At 55.2% G+C, this 22750-nt stretch overlaps 1 protein-coding gene across 7 annotated transcripts; it reads right to left on the reverse strand.

The window, feature by feature from the left end:
* Positions 1–2596: 2596 nt before the first annotated feature.
* Positions 2597–13160, reverse strand: HSPB7 (heat shock protein family B (small) member 7). 7 transcript variants are annotated; one of them, XM_065421410.1, is made up of 3 exons: positions 12998–13160; positions 8720–8844; positions 2597–2782 (listed from the first exon to the last, which is right to left on the reverse strand). In XM_065421410.1, the coding sequence occupies exons 1-3, from the start codon at positions 13158–13160 to the stop codon at positions 2597–2599; spliced, it is 474 nt and encodes a 157-aa protein (XP_065277482.1). The 7 variants fall into 7 exon arrangements, with proteins under 7 accessions (XP_065277482.1, XP_065277483.1, XP_065277484.1 ...); XM_065421411.1 differs by having other exon boundaries at positions 8735–8853; XM_065421412.1 differs by having other exon boundaries at positions 2597–2740; positions 8720–8853.
* Positions 13161–22750: the final 9590 nt, after the last annotated feature.

Consider the following 22750-nt stretch of genomic DNA (forward strand, 5'->3'; position numbering starts at 1 on the left):
GGGCCCAGCTGTGCCTTGGTGATAGGGAGACCCGGACGCCTCTGTCCTGAGAACAGATGGATTGACGGGAAAACGCTTCCAGCGCAGCGCGTGAGAACGGCGGGGGTGCCGCTCCCCAGCACGGGGTGGCCGAGCGGAGAGGAGCCAGGGAGAAGCTGCGATGGCAGCCACTGGGGGTGTCACGGCTCTGCCCCGTTCCGCAGGCTCTCCGGGGGCAGACAGTAGCAACAGCAATGAACCAAGAGGAAGCGGCAGTCAGGAGTTACCAATCATTTATAACAAACCAAACCAATCTATATACAGAATAACTCCAGCATAGGGTCAATGGGAAATGCAGCCCCTCCCTCGCCCCCCCATCCCCCCATGGCAAGTGTAGCCATGTGTGATTGGCTCCAGCCCTTTATTCAGTGTGTATATGGATCACGCTTGACACAGGCCCACTGGGAGGAAGAGGAACCAGGGCTCAGCTGATCCCGTGGGCTCCTCCAGCCCTCCCGGCCTTTTGTGTGGGGACCTGGCTGCAATTGGATTTAGAGCTGTCAAACCTAGACTCTGCCAAATTGTGTCCCCTTCCATGGGTCTGTCCCTGCCCCTCTCTCTTCTCCGTCCTCTGTACACATGCTCCATGTTGGACTCCTTCGGTTACCCTGAGTCCATTGCTGGGCACTGGGGCCGCTGTCTGGTGCTCCTAGGTTCTGTTCCTGGCTGTGACTCTTGTGCCTTGAGGAACGGGATTAATGGCTGTATAAACAGGAATGATCCCCTCCCAGCTCTCACACTACTGGTTCTGGTCAGACTCACCCTTCTGGGATTTGCCCCTCAATTCCTGAGGCAGCACTTGTACTTACAAATATAAATAAATCATAACCCAGACTCCCTCTCAAGCTGTTCCTACAGATTCCCTCCTGCCTCTAGTTTTCTTGGAGCTTTTTATAGTCCTGAACTGTATCTAATGAGACCCACCTGTTCTGGCTGCCATGGTGAGTCAGCAAAATAGCTCTGTGCATCTTAAATACAGGGTCTTAAAGCCTGGCACCTGATCACAGTGCTACTTACTGAACTCTCAGGGCTGTAGTGAGGCTTGGTTGGTGTCTGTAAAATTCTATATAAGAGATGGGACTGACCCAGACTTCAGACTTGGATTTGAGCATCGCCAGAGTTCAGGAGTGTTTGGATCTGAGGGTACGGTTGGGGACACCCCCCCCCCATGCTTGAGTAGGTCTTTCCCCCTCCCCACCAGAGGGAACACTGCCCTAAGAATGACCAAGGTCTTTGTTCAGCAAGAGTCCCACCAGCAATTTAGCTCTCACCCACAAGCTCCGACTTTCTCGCCGTGCAAAATCTGTGCGTGGAATTGAATTGTAATAGTTCTATGAAAGAACCTCCAGGGCCAAATACATTGATTCCCAAGGGAGTTCCACTGGTTTACACCAGAGATGAATGTGGTGACCCTGTGTCTAAAACTCTGCCAGGGACTCAACTATTGGCTGGTCTTATCTTGTGTCTTACAAACCAAACAGGAGGGGGAGTGACAGAGCCTGATGCTGATATCATGTAATTTCCTTCTCCCCTTCTACCCCCATCCCCTGTTGCACAGCTCTGCTGCTCCGGGACTTCCTTCTTAACACCCCTCCCAGTGGATTTCAACTTACAGAGCAGCTGATGTCTCCTGGGAAACGTGGAGAAATCTTATGCGCAGAAACACTTCTGCTCCCATCTCTCTCAGGTAGAGCTCAGTCCGAGGGATGAAACTGGCGAGTTCTTCTCACTAGGCCAAATCCATCCCTGGGGTAAGCTCCGCTGAAGTCAGTGCTCTCGAGTCTCCTCTCACACCAGTGTAGATCAGGAGTAACTCCATTCAGTGGGGCTACAGCGGTGTAAAACCAGGGTCAGAGAAGAATCAGGCCCAGTGAATTTAGTCTGATAAATGAATACGATGAATGCCTGCATCTCCCTATACAGAGATTGTTATTTGAACCTCCCGAGGACTAGGCCCTGGGTCAGCTCAGGACCCCACTCCCTACTTCCCTAGGGTGGGACAACCTGCTACACCTACTAGCCTGGGAGGAGTTTGGGTCCCATCGGGACAAGAGTTCCAGGTTACACACTGGGGGCTAAATTTTCCTTCCCGTCATGTCAGCACAAGCCCATCGGGCCAGATCCTGATCTCCGTGACGCTGGTGTAAATCCAGAAGAGCCAGGGCCAAATCCTGCTCTCACTGAAGTTCATGGCAAAACTCCTAAGTGGTGCTAAATCATTCTCTCATCAAAGTCAGGCGTAGGGGCCAATTGGAAGTCAACGGCAAAACTCGCGGGGCCAGCTCCTGAGCTGGTGGAAATGTGACTTCGCTGCAGGCAAATGAAGTCAATGGGGTCAGACTGCTGGACAGCAGCTCAGGATCTGGCCCCCGGTGACTTCAGTGGGACCAGGACTTTGCCCCTATGCTGGTGTAACTGTGATCAGAATTTGGCCCAATGGCCCTTGCTTTTGTTGAAGCTTTGAAAGAAGCCCCAGCTGCTCTTTAAAGAGTCGTTTCTAGGGCATCTCAGGCCAGCTGCTTCCCCACACCCCGCCCCGCCCCCCGGCGCCAGCCACTCAGATTTTGATTTCAGTCCGGAAGGTCTGCTGGACATGCTCTGTGTGTTTGGCTGGGTGCCGCCTGGCTTTGACGGTGAGGGTGCCATCCACGCCCAGGGCAGAGGTGACGGAAGTGGGGTTCACGTCTTCAGGCAGCTGGCACTTGTGGGTGAAGGTGTTCATGACGGTCCCATCCGCGGCTAGCTGGAAGGGAGAAAGAAACAGAGGTGGGTCATGCTGGTGGCTACAGCACGGGCTGGCACGGCGCTTTTTGTTTGCCCCAGGCCATGGGTGAAAGAAGATGGCCCCTGGGCCAAAAGGAGGTTGCTTCTTTAGGGCAGAGTAGGAGAAGAGTAGGGAAAGCAGTTGTCTGTTCTGGCTCTGCCATTCCCTGCTTGTGACCTTGTGTGAGTCCCTTCCCTGCCCCTTGTGCTTTCTAATCAGATTTACCTGCTCCCCAGGTTTGGGGTGGGTAGGGAGGGAGTGGTTAAAGGAGACTGGGACGGGAGTCATGACGCCAGAGCCCTGTTCCTGGATCTGCTGCTATGCACCCTCTGCGCTCTGGTGGCCCCATCTGACAAATGGACCGAATGCCGACTGACTGCTGGGGTGGGCTGGGAGTTTAATTCACAGGGTTGCCAACTTTCCAATTTCTGAAAACCGGACACCCCTGCTCCGCCCCCTTCCCCCAAGGCCCTTCCCCCTCCCCAAGGCCCCGCCCCTGCTCACTCCTCTCCCCTCCAATCAAAACAAAAACACCGAAACTCCAAAGCAGGAATTATTGCAGAAAATGGCATGTTTCCGACCCCTTCTTTCGCTCTTACGACGTGGTCTGAGGAAAGGCGTGGGGCGAAGATATTCAGATTTGTCAGGGGACTTTGGGAAGTGTCATGGAGTTGCTCACTACTATACAATAATCACCGGTACCGATATCCCTAACCCTGCACCGGACCAGAGCTGGCATAGAAAAGCCTGGTGCCAGAACAACCCTTCGACGGAGAACAGTCGGGCTACCGATCGTTACTACACAAGTCCTGTGCGTCATGAAATATGAACACAGCAAATGCATGTCAGCCACAGAAGCCTGCTCTGATCCCCCCTCTCTCCTCTGTACAAGGAAAGCAAAACATGGACTTTCGCTGGCTGCGTTTTCATTTTGGCTGAAAAGTTCGTTCTTGCCCCCTTCACCAAGCGCACACTGAGACCAGGGGACGCGTTCCTCTTTGTGCTGTACAGAGAAAAGGTCCAAGGGGGCCAGTCCCGTGTTAACCCCAACAAGGCAGCGGGTATTTAGGATCCTCTTTAAGACACATCATTGAGGGAGGAGGGAGAGGAAAGGAAGAATGTGGGGAGAAGGGGAGATACTGACTCTACTGAGCTAAACCTCCAGCGCCCCCCCAAAGGTTCCTAAAAACGTTAAAGACCTTTAAATAAACTCCAATACTGACACAATGACACCCCCCTACACACACACACATATACCCACCAGAGGCGAGGATACAGCACATAGTAATTTCAGGGTGTTGGGATCTGGGTGTGGGGCATTGTGGTCTCCATGTTTCCCCTGAGGAATGAGGGAGAGGGGAGCTGGCCCTAGGCGCTGCAAAGGGGTGTGTGTGGTGGGCCGGGTGCAGGCCTGGGAAGGGGGGTGAGGCTCAGAGCCAAGGCGGCCCCATTGGGGGAACAGGGCGCATGGGGCTTTTGTAGCTGCAGGGGCTGGCTGGGGACACAGTGGCTCTAGGCTGGGGGGGGGGGGGGCGTGGAGGGGGTCAGCAGCGAGGTGAAATGCTGCTCGCAGCCCGCTCCCTCTGCCAAGTGGCAGGCGGAGCCCCTCCACCCAGGGGAGCAGAGATTCTCCTGCTGGGGCTGAGCAGGGACCCCCTTCTCCTCGGGCTGCCCCAGGTGCTGGGCAGGGGGCACAGCAGGTGCACGGAGGAGGAGGAGGGGTGCCCTGTCCTGGCTACTCACCCGTGCAAGGTGGGAGCTGTCGGCGGCGTGGCGGGGTCGCTGTCCAGGGGTCGCCAGAGGCCGCGGGGCAGGAGCAGCAGCGGGAGCGGGGGGGAACAGTGGAGCCCGGGCTGCTCCTGGGCGCGCTCTTGCTGCCCATCCCCGGTGCTGCTGCCACTGGAGGCGGCGGCGTGTGAGACGTGGGCGCACGCTGGGGGAGCAAAGGAGGAGGGCACGGCCGCTTGCTGCTCCTGGGTCTATGCCACGATCCCCTTGCAGCACCTGTCTGTCCGCCTGCTTGGCCCCAACTATCCCGGCAACCCTGCAAGCGGCAACCAGACTTTGGCTGTCCGGTCAGTGTTTCTGACCGGACACTGTCAGGTGCCATTTTCGACTGGACTTTCCGGTCGAAAACCAGACACCTGGCAACCCTACATTCGTTCCTGGTTGGAAAGCGCTTTCTGCGCCGCAGACAGAAGGTGCTGGAGATGGGCAAAGGCCTGTTATTGTGGAGAAGGCCTGTCTGTGCGTCTTCAGAGGCACTACTGGGCCTGCTCCATGGTGGGGCGGCCACACGCCTCTTGGAGCGGATGGCATTGCTCTCACAGGTTGTGCGCAGCGTCAACGGTTGCGTATGAGCTCTAGGCCCGGAGGAGCTCACATCTACTCAAGTAACCAGCCCCTCCCAAGAGGTACCACTGTAGGGAGTGTTGAAGGGGGCATGGCTGTGGGACAGCTGTAGCTCACAGCACCTCCTAGTGGCAGAGGCTAAGACTGAGGTGGTTGTGAGCTCCCCAAACCGCTCTCTACAGCGCCTCCTGCTGTATGGGGCTGATTGTACTCATGTGCACAGCCACTGCATCCTACCTACAGCGCCTCCTGCTGGAAGGGGCTCGGTGGCAGTAGCTGTAATCTCCCCATACCTAGCGCTTGTGCACCATTCTCTAGTGTCTCCTGCTGGGAGAGGCCGGGATTGGAGTAGCTGAGAGCTCCTTCCTAGCCAGAGCTCCTGCAACATACCCGACAGCGCCTCCTGCTGGAAGAGGCTCCTGCTGCAGTAGCTGCATATTCCCTTTCTCCCCCCACCCACCCAGATAGTGCATCTGAGTTGTTCCTGGAGGTGTTTCCAAACAAGGAGGCTGGAGCTGCCGTCCGAATGGAAGCACAGTAGAGTCTGGGGAAGGTTACATCATTCTGCAGCTCCCACTGGAGTGATTAAGAGCACATCGTTAAAGCACAGTGGACCGTATCTCCATGGATACTCTCCAGAACATAGTGTCCCCAGAACCTGGCCTCGGAGTGAGCAGATGGCAGTGCACATGAGCAGCACAGAGCCCTTGAATGGCAGAGAAGATCAGTATGTACCAGCCAGCCTCATAATGAATTTAGCACCAGGGAGAGGTGACAGCGCTGGAGAATGTTGTCCTCATGCCCTATATATCCCCAAGACGGGCGCAGCCCGGGCAGTCGCAGGGCAAGTTTCCCCGGTATTGTCCCGTTGCCAGTGTGCTTTGCTGCTGCCCTAGAGGGACCTCCTCTGGGGCGGAGAGGGCAGCATGAATAGCCTAGGGGGTCTATCCTGTGCTGGTCTCTGCTGCCAGTGCTGGTGGTGTGATTTAGGGTCCTGCCTGAGACCCATCAAACTCATGTCATATGATGGCCTCCAGACTGCCCTTTAATCAGTGACATAGCCCTGTACCCGGTGCCTTATGCACACTCCATACCACATGCCCCTTGCCCCGAAGAGCAGCTCACAATCGCAGTGCGGACAAAGCCAAGAGAACAGGTGAGGTCAGCTCGGATGTGAGGGCTACTGAGGGTGAGATGGGAAGGGAGTCGGCCGTGAGAAGAAGGGGGGGCTCTGAACAAGCGGAAAGAAGATGCCTAATAGGTGAGACCAGCTGTCCAAAGGGCAGGATGCTAGAAGACACCAGGCCCAGAGTGGAGAGGAGAGAAGAGAGACGTGAGTGGAGCAGGATCTCCAAGGGGTGGGTAAGGAAATTGAGTCTGATGGGGTGAAAACTATCAGGTAATCCTAGCGTTCAGCACCCTGGGTCAAGTGCAAACCAACGACAGGCAAAAGGCTCTAGAGCCCAGTAACGGTCCCCTGAGCCAGCCGGCCTGTTGCTAACTGCATTCTGGAGTGATCCAGGAGCTCTGCAAGGTGGTGGGCCTGGCAGCTGCTCCAGCGAGCTGCAGCGGGAAGGATGATCCAGGCCTGGGAATGGGGCCCACGTGCCAGGAGGAAAACCCTGGAGCGGCCGGGGAGGGGTTAAAGAAAGGAAAGAACTGATGGCAGGTGGCCCGGAGCCTGATTCTCCTCTCACTCAGGCGGATGTAAATCAGGAGTCACTTCACTGAAGTCAGCGGCGTGACACCAGCGTATGTGAGAGGAGATCCATGCCCAGGTCTTCTGGCACTCCCAAAGCAGGTACAGAGACGCCAACCTGCGCTCGCTCTGGGACGGCATCTCCCAGCACCCATCGCGCTCTGCCCCCAAAGGTGCTGGGGGGGGATGGTAGAGGGTACAGAGAAGGGAGCTGTCATTCGAGCTGCCACAAAAGGGTGGCACTTGACTTTGGGGCGATAACAGCATTTACCATCTTAGGCCAGGTGCCACCCTAGAGTGATCAAATGGGGCAGTGTGTGAAGCAATCTCGGGCTTCCCAAAGTACCCGCAGAGAGAGGGAGCTGTGGGAAGGGAGGGATCTGACCCAGCTTTCCCATGCTTCCTCTGGTGGGTAATAGATCAGGTTTGATTCTGGTCTCACAGACGTGTAAATCACCAGCCACTCTAGTGAAGTCAATGCAGCCCCATTGGCATAAGTGGACCAGAACCGGGCGTGCCTGCTCCGAACACAAGCTCTGAGTGCCAGATGCTGGACAGAACCTGCCCTGCCTGCTGCAGAATCTCCTGCAGAGCCCTCGCTCAGCGCATCGCCCTGCTCCAGCCTGGGGCAGCGATCTGTGTTGGGACGAGATGGGGCAAGGTGGTGGTGCAGGGGCACACGTATCCCAGCGTGGTGACCTGACCAACGAAGCCCACAGGACCAGCTGTTAAAAGTGAAAATGAGAAGATTCCACTGGGACAAGCACCCTGAGCCCCAGATACTGAACTGCGCTTAGCCAGACCCGCAGGGTTCAGGTCTAGAGCTTGGCCTAGAAATCCCACAAGATCAAGATGGTTAAACCTCAAAAAAAAAAGGGGGGACAGGACCAGTTTCAGACTGAGGGGAAGAGCTGGGGGTAACAGGCCCATTTAAAGGAACTGGACTCAGGGCCATGTGTTCCCAGCTGGGCCAATGAAGAGGGCGGGGCAGCACCTGGGAGCTATAAAAGACCAATCAGGTGTCTGGCAGGAGAAGAGAGCTGTTAGAGAAAGAGGGTGGTTTCAGGGAGAAGGTAGGAATGCAGCAAGGGGGTTTGAGCCAAGGTGGGAGGCAGGCAGAACGAGATGCCTGCTGGCTTGGAGCTGGGGCTGAGGGCCAAAGACAGGGAAACAATTGGGACTTACCCACTGATGTCTCCTTGCTGGAGGACTGTACTGAGAGGGCCAGGGGGAGCGAGGGGTGCTCCCAGCAGAGAGGCTGTGGGGGTTCCCCTGGGAAGACCAGGGTTGCACCCCAGAAAGAAGGGTTGGGGTGAGGGTCCTGGCAGAGGGCTGGAGGCGTGGCCGAAGACACTGAAGTCTGGTGAGAATGAAGCCAGGTTTTAAGGGCTACGTGTGCTGGGGGTGGTCTGGACTGTTTTGGGACTGTGGGTTAGGGATCGTTTGCACTATTGAGGGACTAGAGGATAAGCTTCTGCCAAGTTGGTAGGGACTCAGAAAGGAAACTGGGGTGAGGGGCCACTTGCAGGGCTGTCCTGGGGGGGAGGCCCTTTGTTTACAGCTGGGTTTAAGTTGTGGGGGTGGAGGCGCAGGGTCAGGCTCAGTCTGAGCTCGGGGCTGAGGTCTGGGTGGAGATTTGGGACAGGGTCACTGAATTTTGGATGAACACATGGCCTGGGGCTTGGAGTAAACCCCTGTCTTGTCCTGCCCAGCCCACCGTGCCCATGACTCCTACAAGACTCGGTCAAGGGGACAGCTCCACCCTGGGCAGAGGGAGCGTTATGGGCTGAGGGAGTGGCCAGTGCTGCTGCTCCAGGCCCTGTTCTCCTGTGCACATGGAAGACCGCTGTGGCAGAGCCATTCACCTTCTCGGCGTGGACCTCGATCTGGTTGTTGGAGGTGGTGACAATGATGTCCTCGGGGGAGAAGTCGCTGACGTCTACGGCAAACTGGTAGGTGTCCCCCAGGGTCTTAATGTTCCCCATGTTGCCTGGCCGGGCTGTGGGGAGAGGAAAGAACGAAGTGAATCACTCCTGATCCCTTTCTCCCTGTGCCCGGGGTGGATCAGGGCCCATCCCAGGGTGACATGGGAATCCAGCTCTTTACCAGGAGCTGCCGTATGCAGCTGTACAGGTGGGTATGGAAATCTGGGGGGGTTTCTTATCTTTGATTGGAGCAAAGTAAAATGGTTCCCTGCCCCCACCACTAGATATTGGACATGATCCCAAACCCACTGAAGTCAGAGGGAGTCTTTATGGATTTTGGATCAGTATTAGTGGACCAATTAGTGGAGTAATGATCTCAAGTTGCAGTGGGGGAGGTTTAGGTTGGATATTAGGAAAAACTTTTTCACTAGGAGGGTGGTGAAGCACTGGAATGGGTTCCCTAGGGAGGTGGTGGAATCTCCTTCCTGAGAGGTTTTTGAGGTCAGGCTTGACAAAGCCCTGGCTGGGATGATTTAGTTGGGGATTGGTCCTACTTTGAGCAGGGGGTTGGACTAGATGACCTCCTGAGGTTCCTTCCAACCCTGATATTCTATGATTCTATGACCCCTCTCGCCTTGTCGGTAACCCCAGCCTGGAGCCGTGTACTCACCAGAAAAGGGTTCTGAATGTCAGTGCTATGAAAGATGGATGTCTCTTTATGGCAGTGGGGGGAAGAATGCTTGGGAAACCAAGGACTTGACTTTCAAAACTGCTTGTGCAAAGAGACTCATCGAGCGGTGCATGTGCAAAATTGTTTGTGCAGTTGTGCGCTTGATTTGCGCACAAAGTTACTGTGATTGCATTTGCACAAGCAAAGGTGGCAGTTATGCATCTAACTGTCCGTCTGCATTTGCAATGACCAGATTCACATAGGAGTAAGGGAATGGCCACAATCAGACCAATGGTCCGTCTGGGCCAGTAGCCTGTCTGACTGACTGACTGGCCAGTACAGGATGCTTCAGAGAGGGGTATAAGACCCTGTATTAGGTTACACCATAATTGTCCATCCATGGAAGTTCTTCCTGAACCAAGTTAGTGGTTGGCTAAGGCCCTGAGCATGAGTGTATTCTTCATATGCATTTTTATCCTCATTAAGATAGCTGAATGTTCCCATATCCACAGAAATGCCTAAACCCTTTTTGAATCCTACTGAGCTGTTAGCCTTAATGACAATCTTGTGCCATGAGTTCCATGGGTTAATTATGCATTATTTCCTTGTATTAGTTTTCCATTGCTTGCCTCCTAAAGTCATGAGCTGCAAACCTTCAGATGCAACTATTCCAGGGTAATGCTGGTGGGTTCTGCCCTTGCTTTGACATTGAAGGTCTCTTCAGCAAGGAGTTGCACATTGAAACGAGCTCACTTTCCTTCTTTCACCAACCCCAGTTTTGCTCCGATTTCGTCTGTTTTACTCTGGGATCTTCCCTCTAAAAGAAATACCAGAGCAGTGGCCCCAGCCGTGCAGCAGGTCCCTGTTGTAAGCTGGGATGTTTAGGATCACCACTACAGAGTAGTGCAGTGGAATGGGCCTGATTCTGCTTTCACTTTCCACTGGTGTAAATCTGGAATAAGTCCATTGGAGACAATGGACTTGTATTGGAGTAAGTGGCAGCAGTTCTGTTCCTATGCTGCGCGTCAAGCTCAGCTTTCAACACCAGGATCTGCCTTGTGATGAGTTTGCAGTTCTCAGCTTTGTTCGTCTTTTTTTTTTTTTTTTGAGGGGGTGGGGGGGCAATGGCATTATTTCGCCACCTCTGGAACTGATGGCTGCCAGGTGGGCCCAGGCTCAGCTGTGATGCTTGTACAAAACCCTTCTGGGACGGTTCCGCTGCAGTCGTTAGCTGGAGTCCCACTTTGCTCCGTTCTCTGGTCAGTCAATAAAAAGCTGTGTTTTCCGGGGCTGAGTCTATCCTCACTGAATTGAACTGCTCCCAGCAAACCACTCATCCCCCCTCCTGTCTGCGACTCGCCCACAGTCGCACCCCGATTTTTACCAATTTGCCCATTTTATGCAAAAATCACCCAATAAACTGGAGAACTTCCAGCCTGCCCTTTGCCTCTGAATTGTTCACCTGGACCCAGCGCTGTTCGGTAGTAGGGGTGGACTTCACCCCGGTGGAGGGGGCCCCATCATGCGTCACTTATGCACTTGAGTCATGCACAGACCACTGCAGAGAGGTCAATGTGCCCCAAGGGGATTGGTTGCCTGGGTAAGTCACATGACATTGGTTCTCTTTCTGTTTCCTCACAACATGGATTTTTTTGGTTTCTTGAACAAATGACTTTTGGCTCCAAGACTCGCTTTCATTGGCTATCTGGGCGAAGGAAACGTCCCTTGTGCCCGGGCTGGTGAAAACCATCAAAGCCCCTCGGGGACACTTAGCCAGATAAATCTCCTCAAATGCTTTTTCGTAGAGTTGGTCTGTCCTGCCCCTTATGGACTCTCTCTACTGAAACACTTCAGAGGGCCCCTGAGATGGGAGCAGAAGTTTTCCTCTATATTCCTCTGGCTCTTTCTGTTGTCCCCCTTCCCTGTCCATACAGATCTGCTGAGAAATCAGGGGCATGAGGGTAAGGCCCCTGCCTCTGGGTGACATGCTGGTGAGGGCATAGAGGTGGTTCCCCAGATACCCTCAGACAGCACCCCTTCTCCTCTGACAGGCCCCTATTCTCCATGGAAACCAAGGCTGCCTCTGGCCGTGGACGTCAATTCCCGCTATTTCCCAACGGATGTCCCCTTGGACACCTGCTCGGGCTGTCCCAATGCTCTTACAAGAAACACCAGGAGGTTCCCAGGGTCTGTCAGCCACCAGTTGCACTCTGACCCAACGGGCACCCCCCCCCCCATGAGTCCTGTACAAACACCCAGCAACTGGGGGCAAGCCCGGATCCCTTGTCTCGCTGAGTCCAGCACAGCATGGGCGACGTGGTCTCTTTCCCACACGTAAAGTGGCAAACCAAGGATTAGGAGGCGCTGCAGTCACTGTCAAGGCAATCCCTGGGGGAATGAAGGGGTTGCGTTTCCTCTCCCCCTGAGCCCACCAGCTTCTGATGTCCCATTGGGGTCTCCCTCAATGCAGCTGCACGGCTAATGCATTTACACGTAGGTCTGCCCCTCACCAACCTCTCGTAGGGTAGCACCTCCATCAGGACTGGAGTGTCTGGGAGCTCTTCCCCGGTTTGCACTCCTGCCCCACACCCTACAGCGCAGCCCCATGGCCAGTGCTCCTAGAACATCTGCTGCTGGGGAGCATGGAAACGTTTCTGCCCATCGTGTGGATCCGAGTAGCCTCCCGAGAGCTGGCACTGCCCATTCCTGACTTCCTGCTTTCCCCCTTGAAAACAGGCAGGGAATATGCTGGGAACAAGCAGCCCAGAGGAAACATCCCCCATGCTGGGAGGTCCGGACATTCCCCCCCCACCGGCTGACTCCTCCTAGGAGCCCAGGTCTCTGGCTGCAGGAGTCGTGACTCCCCAGTTGCTGCTCCATATTGTTTGGTACAGCTCCCCGTGCTGGGACAGGCTGCGCCCCTACACTGCCCAGCCAATCTCTACACAGCCCCCCCTGCTGACATGAGGCCAGGCCTGGAAAAGTTGGGAGCCTCCCCACAGCCAGCATCTTGAGCTGGGATGCGCCTCCCCATGCCCACGCTCCTGCGCCCTCCCCTAGAACGCCCCCTGCTGGGAGAACCGGAAATAGAGTAGGTGTGAGAGGCCCCCTCGTTCAGGGCCCCTCCACCTTGCTCTGTTGTGCCTCTTGCTGGGGGCAGCTGAGGCTGGCGTGTCTGTGAGCTCTTCCACACTCGGCCCTCCTGCTCCGCTCCCTACCGCCTGGACTGCTGGGGGCGGGGAGAGGCAAAAAAGGGGCCGGGAGCTTCCCTCCACCAGCCCATGGTGAGATTTCAGGAACTGGGGTAAGGACGGCGGCAAGAAAAAGCCCTTTAGTGCTAAGGGACGTGCACAAAGGACCAACTGGGAGACTAGACAGTTGTTCAGTAGAAGCAAGTTTTACCCCCATAGATAGAAGCAACCACCCGCTCGCTCTGCCAACGAACACCCTTGATTTCCAGCCACTGCCTGCTTTGCCCCCCTTCCCGTCCCGCGCGCAATCAACGCTGTCAGATCTCGGGCCGTGCCCGCTGGCAGGTGCCAACTTGCCTGGGAACACCAGGGGCTCGTTGCGCGGCCTCAGGAAGTTCCCGAAGTCGTCGCCGAACAGCCCGCGGGCTTTCTCCATGTGCTGATCCCGGGCGGGGGTGGGCGAGGAGCTCTGGTGGAAACTGCGCTCCGAGCGGAAGGCAGAGGAAGATTTCAAGCTCATTCACCTCCAGGGCCTTGTGGAGGGCGGGGGAGGGAGAAACAACCCACCAATCAACCAACCACAGGTGTGGGGGGAAATCCTCTTCTCTCCTCCTGGATGAAAATGGGAATCGGAGCTTGTTCTGGGTGTTCCTGCCACTGTCCCCTTTATAGCAGGCTGGGTGGATGGAGCCAGCACAACTCAGAGGCAGCTGATGGGCTTATAAAGCCCCGTTAGGTTCTAGGCTGCCTTCCAGCCCTCTTGAAATCAGGCTAAATTTAGGTGCTTCTGCATCACTCGGGCGGCCATGGAAACTTTCCCCTCCGCCAGGGCTCCAAACAAACAGAGCGGGGAGGAATCTGATCTCATTGCTGGCATTCCAGCCCGCCTGGATAATGCAGCTCTCGCTGGCTCCTGTCAGGCTGCTGTGGGCTGATGGCCCAAAAAAACGAAGTGTGTGTGGGGGGGAGTGATACGTGCGAGCTCTGATGGGAAAGGGATGTGTATCGCTGTCAGAGTATAATGTCCGTTCTGGGATGACTGGGGGACGATGGGACACACGGCTGCATTAATAATGCCCTTCTCTCGTCTGAGGGTCTGCAAGCACCTCACCCCTCACGGGAGGTAGGGGGGTGCTATCTGTGTTAGGGAAACTGAGGCACAACAAGGGGACGGGACTGGCCCAAGGTCACCCAACAAGCCGACAGCAGAGCCAGGAATAGAAGCCAGGCTTTGGCACCGTTTTCCTTGATGACCCAACTTTTCCCATCTGCCAGCCTTTGCTTGTCCCTAAGCACCTGGGAAATGTCCAGGTTAGTATTGTGGAGAGGAGGTCTGGGCTCTGCAGCGGCCCCTTCCAGAGGCAGTGGGTAAACAGGAAGGGCAGGTTACTGGCTGCCTTTCGCTCCTCGTGCAACAAAAAGAGCAGGCACAGTTAGATCATAAATGAACCTGATGATTGTCACAGAAGGGGGCTGAGTCACTCTGAGCCGAGGCTCCTTCTCCTAGTATGGGGTGGGGGAAGGAATTGGCATGAGCCGGGGCAAAGAAAGGAGGGTGGATTAATAATGGGGCGCTGTGGAGCAGCTGGAAGGCTTCTGCTCCTGGGGAGGTGTGGCCAGAAGAGAGAATTTAGACTGGGTAGAGAGAGCATAAAAGATCTCTGAAAATGGAGCTGCAAGGTAGGGAAGGGGCTGGGGGGGGGAAGAGCTGGGGCAGCAGGCCCTGGAAAAGAAATAGTGAGAGATCCTGAAAGAAGGCCTGAGATTGAGACTGAATCTAGGTCTGCCAAGGGGCTGAGAGTGCGCCAGGCAACAAACCCTGACGGAGAGTTTGGGGCTGAAAGGGGGGAAGAGGGCCTGTGCACCAGGGCCTTGAAACAAGGGCTGGGACTCCCCTGAGGCAGTCCCGGGGCCCAGGCGGCGTTGTGAGGAAGTGGACTAAAGATCCCAGACCCCCGGTGGTGAAAGAACAATAGTTACGATGGTTGTGCTGAGTGCTGAATGACTCGGCAATAGTGATGGGTTCCCCCCGGGGTGCCACCTGGAACTGGGATACCACTGAGCCCCCCCTGGTACACCAGCCTGGGCTCCCTTCTGCACTATACTGCTGTAACAAGCTGCCAAGCCCTCCAGGCTTCAGCCTGCACTTGCCCCAGCATACATACAGGTAGGGACACACCCAGCTGCAGTTACATGCAGACGCTCTGACCAGCCCCTGCATGGGAAGGCTTCAGCTATGGCACTTCCCAGCTCCTCCGACACGCACCCCCCCTGGAGTATAGACCCAAAATTATACCGTCTTGTGCTGCACAGGGAACTGTACAGCGTAAGCTCATGACATTTGCCCCCTCCCTCCGTGTGAAGAGGAATATGCAACAGGTTTCTGCCCCAACTTATGACTCCCACATACTAGGTTTAGATAAAGCAAAAACAAGTTTATTAACTACAAAAGATGGATTTTAAGTGATTATAAGGGATAGCAAATAAATGAAAGCCGATTACCTAGCAAATAAACAAAAAAATGCAAACTAAGTTTAATATACTACATAGATCTGATATGAATAGCAAATTCTCAACCTAAGTGATGATACGAGCAGGCTGCGGATTCTTAAGGGGTAAGCTGCGCTTGCTTACAGCTTGGAATCTCCAGGTGTTCCATTCACAGGCTAAAAATCCCTTTAGCCTGGATCTAGCACTTCCTCCAGTTCAGTCTTTGTTCCTCAGGTGTTTCCAGGAGTCTTTGTGGGTGGGGGAGTCCGTGAAGAACCAAGATGATGTCACTCCCCTGCCTTATATCACTTTTGCATAGGGCGGGACCCCTTTGTTTCAAAGCTTGGTTCCCAGGCCAGCAGTGGAAAAATACTGACATCCCAAGATGGAGTCCAGCACTAGGTGACCTGGTCATATGTCCCTGTAGTGTCACAGCAGCCATTACTTGGAGGCTGTCTGGAGCGTCCTCAGGAAGCTTCTCCTAAGGCCTATTGTTCTCTCTAATAGCTCATTAACGTGAATGGGCCCTTCCCAGCCAGGCATCTAGATTGAAAGCCCAGGAATAGCTACATGTGAAATAGATACATAGTCAATATTCATCACTTCAAATACAAAAATGATACATGCATACAAATAGGATAATCATATTCAGCAAATCGTAACCTTTCTAATGACACCTCACATGACTTATCTTGCATAAAATACATCATAATTATATCCTCATAATATCACTGTGAAGAATATGGGGTGCAGTATCACAGTAATGCCTGCAAGGGACTGGATCTTAAAGACCACTCAGCTGGAGGGCAGCTCGCATGCACGGGGGGTGCTAGAAAGGCTGCCGGGGGATGTGCTACCATGGGACACATGCATGTAAGTTATATGCAGTCATGCCATGCCTAACTCCATACATGCTGCTGCTCTGGTTTCCGGTGTCTTCTCAAACACCGGACATGGTGAGCACCACTAGAGGGCTCACAAGTTATTTAAAGGGATATTACGCTATTCCTCAACATTATTGTTACCAGAGTCCTCAAGTCACCCAATGAAACTTTGTTCTGGCTAGATATTGGTGACCAAATGTCTCCACTGAAGAATCCAGGGTGGCAAAAGGGGGGACTCACATCAGCTGACGTCGGTGGGTTGAGTCGTCGTCACCCCACATCCTGATTTGCTCTGCCCTGCACAGCCAAGGAGCCATCTTTCCATTGGTGAGATCCCCTGAACTTCCTGTGTTTGACAGACCAGCCTGGTGTACGCAGACGAGGTGACCACCCGTTCTCCACCCGTATGCTGCTGCTCATCCCTGCCTTGTATGTCACCCGCCAGTGGAAGGAAGTTAAAGATCTCTTCAGAGTCCTTCCAGGGCATGATCCTGGCCAACATCCCCTCTTGTTAAATCCACCTCCGAGAAGTGGTGTCAGAGTCATCTCAGAAGAGCATGGCATGGTGGCTACATTTGCCTGTGCTATCTAACTCACTGCCTTGGCACTCTCAAACGCTATGGCTGAGGGAGCAGAGCCTTAGGGTGTCAATCCCTCTGTTCTTTATAACCACAGGTTCACATCTCAATAAGGCCAGCTTAGCCCTTCACAGGGACATCTGCTAAATTCCAAGCAATTTTATTCTGCGGCTCTTGGACCTTAGAATCCCAAGTGCTGTTTGCTAATTGCTCCCAGGGTGGGATTGCCCTACTTTCTTCACACACAATGTCTTCTTCCCCCATTGTGCAGTACACTGATGGAAGCTGACCTTCACCCCAGAGGTGGCTGCTTGTCATTGATCTAGGGCTTTGGCAAACTGGAGGATTTAGGGCAATCTAGAAATCCAGATTTTTCTTTGGTTGTGTCCCTCTTACTACAAGCCCAATGCTATGATGAGCCAGAAGGTGATACCCCGCCATGCTACAGTGCCATTCTATTAATCAATGGGGTGTTACATCTGCAACACTGCGTTCAGAGCTGGTCACCGCATCTCCGAAAGGACAGAGCAGGATTACAGGGAGCTCAGAGGTGGGTAATGAGAATTAGAGGCAGGGAAAAATGGCCGAGAAGAGAGTGAAAAGAGTGGGATTGTTTGGTTAAGAGAGAAAACCCAGCAAGAGGGGACGTGATGGAGGTATGGAAAACAGGGAAGAATCTAGAGGAGAGAAACTGGCTGCTTCTATTTACCTCTACTCATAACTCAAGAACAAGGGGACATTCATTGAAATTGAAAGGCGATACATTTAAAACTGATAAAACACTTGCCTCCACCACATATAATTAATCTGTGGAACTCATTGCCACAAGACATTGCAGACGCTAAGAGTTTAGTGTGGGGGTCAGACATTTCTAGAGATAATGGGCTACAAAAGATAGGATTTTTCTTTAAAACCGTCCTGCTTCAAGGCATCAGCCAAACTTAGCTGCCAGGAGTCAGGAAGGACCTTCCTCTATAGGCAGGTTAATCCATACTCATCCTGCGTTCCTTGAGCCTTCCTCTGAAGCAGCTTGTGCTGGCTACTGACAGAGACAGCTCAAGGGACTAGATGGACCATGGGGTGATCTGGTGAGCCAACTCCTGTGTTCCTACCAGCACGATCAGGCAGGGAAGCTGGAGCGTGACTTGGTGGGAGCAAAGCCTGCTGAGGGACGACGGGCTGGATTCTGCCCTGACTTACAACACACCGGCATGGCTGTGGAGTGTCACTTACCCCTGTGCTGAACACAAGGCAGTGGAGAATCAGGCATGTGCCAGGGGGTATGGCCTTGGGCAGCGTTTGGCCCAAGTTGTCTGTACTAGCTGGGGCTTTCAGAGCGTTTCCAGCCGTGCAGCTCCCCAGTCGCGGCCAAATCTGAGCCCCGTGATATCAGGGTGAAAACTCCCATCGGCAGCAGTGGGGCCCGGATCTAGTCAACTCCTAGGGCCAAACCCCTCCTTGGTGAGGGTGGCTCCAGAGACGAATTTGGTCCTAATGCTTCAAAGCAGCCCGCTGTGAGTGGGGGAGCTTTGCTGTCCTTGCCCTAGCCAAACAGCTGAGCCTGCCGCCTCACCAAAGGGTCAGCATCCTGCTCTTTGCGGCCAGCGGAGACTGGCCCTGCTTCGCTGGTTATGGCTGCGGCCTAGCTCCGGCCCTCGGTCTCCACCCCACTGGGTTTGCCAAGCTCTCTGGGCTGATGATTTCTGGCCCGGAAAGGTCGGTGGTGCCCCCAGGGCAGGACGTGCAGCTGCCGCCTTGCAGGCCGTGGCTCTCAGCCGCCCTGACCCTCCAGAAGCGTTTCTTTCTGGCACGCGTGAAGAAGCCTTTTCCATCCACGTTGCTTTGTGGCAGCGTCCCCTGCCGGCGTCATGAGCCGTCTCCATGGGACGGAGGGCTTGGGAGACTCTCCCTCTCCCGGCATGGCCTGGGGTTGTTCCTAGGAGCTGAGCGCCCTGGTTGTCTGGTTTGGGGGGGTCTCTCTGATGGTTGTGCTGGCCACGGGGATGAGGGGGCCCCTGCTGCTCACTGCAAGACATGGTGCTGTGCATTCTCCTGGCCACGCTGACAGGATCCAGTTTAGCCCCAGGGGAAGACTGTCCGGAGCACAAAACCGCCTCCCAAAGTGTCTCTTTCTACTCAAGAGAGACTACGGCTAGCGCCCCCGTTTGTGGGGCAGGGTATCCACAGATACCGGGGGCCTGTCATAAGCAGAGCATGGTGTGGGGGCTCAGGGCTGGATTATGAGCAGGAGTTACTGCAGATCAGGCCTGAGGAGCAGCGGCAGGACTGGGGGAGCGGCAGATCAGGACTGGGGTGCACGGGGAGGGTTGTATGGAGAGGGGAACTTGTGCAGCCCCTGCCCCCACTGCCGTCTGACAGGCTCCCTTTGGGTCCGACCAGCCCTTCACTTAGCCGATCCTTCAACCATTTAAGGTTTTATTTCTCAGCCTGATAAAAGGGCTTGCTGACCCACCCTGCGTCCGCTCCAGGAATGCGGCTGATGTCCGTGCTGCTAAAATGTGCGGGCCCGTGAGCCGGCTGGAATGTGCGTCTGCCCCGTGCTGGGACTGTGCATTAGCCAGAGCGATGAGCCAGGCCTGCAGGCATGTCACAGCCGAGCTGGGGGAAGGCTGAGAGCCCTTAAGCTGGGCAGCAGCAGGGCTGCGGGCCGAGCTCCAAATAGCAGCGCGTGTGTCTGGGGGAAGGGGAGACGTAAGGAGATCCAGATGCTGAGTAATTACAGCGGGGGCCAGAGCCACAGGTTGTCGTGGGTATTTTGCCTTGTGTCAGCCCCCGATGAACAATCCGAGGCCAGCATTCACCCCCCCACACACACCCCTCCCCTTCCCCTCTGCTCTGCCTCTCCTCCATCTCACCCAGGCCTCAGTGCTGACAGCCCCTGTGGCCCGGCCCGGCCCATCACCCGTCGCCAGGCCCTGCAGGCTGTTCTCTACAGCCTGTGGAGCAGAAAGTCTGTGAGATGGCGTCCGTGTTCTCTCTCTGGATTGATAATGGGGACAAATCACAAGTCCTCTCCACTGATGGCCTCACTTCTGGAGTAGTCCCGGGGTAAGAGTTTCAAAAAGGATGAAGTGACTTGGGAGCTTAAGTCCCATTTCAAAAGTCACTTAGAGACTTAGGAGCCTAAATCTCATGGGACTTAGGCGCCAAAGGACCCAAAGGCCAAATCTGCAAAGGTATTTAGGGGCCTATGGGAGTTAGGCACCTGAACTACTTAGGCACTTTCAAAAATCCCACTGCGTGCCTAAGGCATCTCCAGGCACCCAAATACCTTTAAAATTGGCCCTACATTATTTTTAAAAATGGGACCTGGGCTCCTAAGTCACTTGGGAGGTGTTTACCCTGCAGCGGGGAGTGAGCCTCCTAGCCTGGGTCCACCGACTCACGCTAGCAGGGCGTGAGCTAGCGTGCTAACCAGAGCGCTGTGGAGATGTGAGTTCAGGCTGGAGCCCGGGCTGCTGGGACTGCCCTGCTATTCGTAGCGTGTGAGCTCAAGCCCTGCTATCGCGCATGCGCAGTGTGGCCATACGTTGGGAAAAGCCTGTATTTCCAACCACCCGACGGCACGGGGAAAGGGCGAGGTTTGAGCTGGGGGTTTTGTTCAGCCTGTTCCGCAGTTAAAGGCCGGCTGTGACATTCCGATCCCCCAGTGGGTTTGAATCTGGGGTTCCGGGTCAGGCCTGTCCCTTCCCTGGAGCTGAAACCAGGCCCAGCTCCCCCACATCTTGGGTTTCCTTATGGAGCTGAAGGGGAGGCCAGACTTACTGCCTGGTTTGTGGGTGTTTGGGGTGAATCCAGACTGAGGCTGGAGAACATCTGGGGCTGACCGATGGTCTTGCTCCATGATCGAGTGATGCTGCGATACAGGCTTCATTTGACCTCCCAAAACAAAACCAGTGATGTCTGAACCCATCCAGGTCACCACTGAAAGAAACCGGCACCAGCCCCTGAGGAGAAGGATGCATCTGAAAGGCTGGGATAAGGAATGTCAACCATCCCACCCTCTGCTTGGCAGCCCCTCGTAAAACGCTGCAGCATTCAGCAGGAGTGGGCGGGGATGGCGGGGGTGATGCGCCCGGATGCTGCAGGGTTTCAGATCCATCCTGCCAGGCGCTGAGGGAATTTATTTCCTAAGGGGCTAAAAATTGTAGCCAGGCTGTCGAGGAAGGAAGGGAGAGTGGGGTGTGTGTGTGTGTGTTTGCGTGTAAGAGAGGGACTCCTGCCCAGGAGCCCCAGCCATGGCCCACGTCCCCAGGGGGCTAGGTACTTTACAAACCCAGAACAAAATCCAAGAGATTTTGTCAGGAGGCCTCATTCTGATCTTACTGTCTCTGGCATTAATCAGGACTAACTGCCCCCACCCCCCAGAGCTGGGGACAGGGTACCGGCTGGAGCGCCGGGCCAGGGCTGGGTACCGGCTGGAGCACTGGGGTACAGGATGGTGTGATGGGTACCGGCTGGAGCGCTGGGGTACAGGGTGGTGTTACGGGTACCGACTGGAGCGCCGGGCCAGGGCTGGGTACCGGATGGAGTGCTGGGGTACAGGATGGTGTGAGGGGTACCGGCTGGAGCGCCGGGCCAGGGCTGGGTAGCGGCTGGAGTGCTGGGGTACAGGGTGGTGTTACGGGTACCGGCTGGAGCGCCGGGCCAGGGCTGGGGACTGAAGGCTCCAACCAGGCTCTCAGAGGGGAACCATGAGAACATTTTTCTGGGGTATTTGGAGAGGGCCCATCACCATAGTCTCCAGGCACAAATTGCTGGGGTCCAGAGGCTGCGTCGGCTTTAGTGGTGTCTAGAGCAGCAGTTCTCAAACTGTGGTCACGACCCCATTTTAATGGGGGTCGCCAGGGCTGGCTTAGACTTGCTGGGACCCGGGGCCAAAGCCCAAGCCTGAGGGCTTCAGCCCTGGGCAGCAAGGCTCAGGTTACAGGCCCCCTGCCTGGGGCTGAAGCCCTTGGGCTTCAGCTTTGGCACCTGGCCTGGCCTGGGGAGGTGGGGTTTTGTGTCTCCTCTCTCCCCTGCCCCTAGGGTGACCAGACAGCACGTGTGAAAAATCGGGAAGGGGGTGGGGGGTAATAGGCGCCTATATAAGACAAAGCCCCAAATATCGGGACTGTCCCTATAAACTTGGGACACCTGGTCACCCTGCCCCCCCACCCCCCCCCGGGTGGCGGGGCTTGGCGGGCTCAGGTTTCAATCCCCCCGTAGTAATTTTTGTTGTCCGAAGGGGGTCGTGGTGCAGTGAAGTTTGAGAACCCCTGGTCTAGACCCTCCCCACACTGCAGGCCCTGTTGGGGCCCAGGGCTGCTGTTGCATTTCAGGGTCGGCTGGTGCTCGGTGTTGACGCCATATCTTGGGCCCATCTGGTTCCATTCAGGGCTTGGCTGGTGTCCAGATCCCACATCGCCCCCTGGGGTGCACTAGGCACTGCACGTCTGTGGAGACAGCTGCTCCCGGCTGTGCTCAGGGGCAGAACTGCAGGTGGTGCCTGAGCCATCACTGACCTCCGCCTGTGCGGGGCGGCACTCACTCCTCCTGGAGTCAGTCAGCGCCTTCTCATTAAGGGCGGCAGTTCCTCCCATTGGGCTGCTTGCCACTCCTCCCTGCTCAATGGGAAACCCGATCCCTCCGCCCGGTGCCAGCCTGGGAATCTCTGCACTGAGGCTAAGGACCCCAGATTGCTGGGAGGAGGTGGGAAGAGGTTCGTGAGTGACTAGCAACCCTTCCACACCGTGACCCCAAGTTACTAAACCCCCTCAGGAACCCACTCCCCTCTAGCCAGAACGAAAACCCATCAGTTAAGCACTATGCTGAGAAAAGACAGGGTGACCGGGACATGGACAGGGGAAGAGCCGTGAGCTGGATTCTTGGTGCGTTTTAGGATGACGGCACTGGTGGATTTCCTTTCCCTGGGGCAGACAGGTTAAGGTAGAATAATAATAAGTTATAACTTGAACTCCAGAGCAAGCTCAAAGCATTTTGCAGTGCATGAGTGAAGCCTCACAACTCACGAGGTGGATTAGTATTGTGGGGAAACTGAGGCACAGAGTGGTTCGGGCCAATATGTTCGAAAAGAGTCATTGATTTCTGGCTCAGTTTTTGGGACCCTGACTTGAGACACTGAAGGCCTGACGTTC

The sequence above is a fragment of the Emys orbicularis genome, chromosome 22, assembly GCF_028017835.1.
Source record: "Emys orbicularis isolate rEmyOrb1 chromosome 22, rEmyOrb1.hap1, whole genome shotgun sequence".
Taxonomy (NCBI): domain Eukaryota; kingdom Metazoa; phylum Chordata; order Testudines; family Emydidae; genus Emys; species Emys orbicularis.

Bases quoted from the DNA above. Each gene is read 5' to 3' on its own strand.
- HSPB7 (XM_065421406.1), bottom strand. From the start codon at position 13,160: ATGAGCTTGAAATCTTCCTCTGCCTTCCGCTCGGAGCGCAGTTTCCAC. The intron at 8,863-12,991 runs TGGCACCTGCCA...CGTTCTTTCCTC, and splicing joins CCTGGTGTTCCCAGGCAAGT to TCCCCACAGCCCGGCCAGGC. The intron at 2,783-8,719 runs GTGAATGGCTCT...TCTCCCTTCCAG, and splicing joins TCGAGGTCCACGCCGAGAAG to CTAGCCGCGGATGGGACCGT.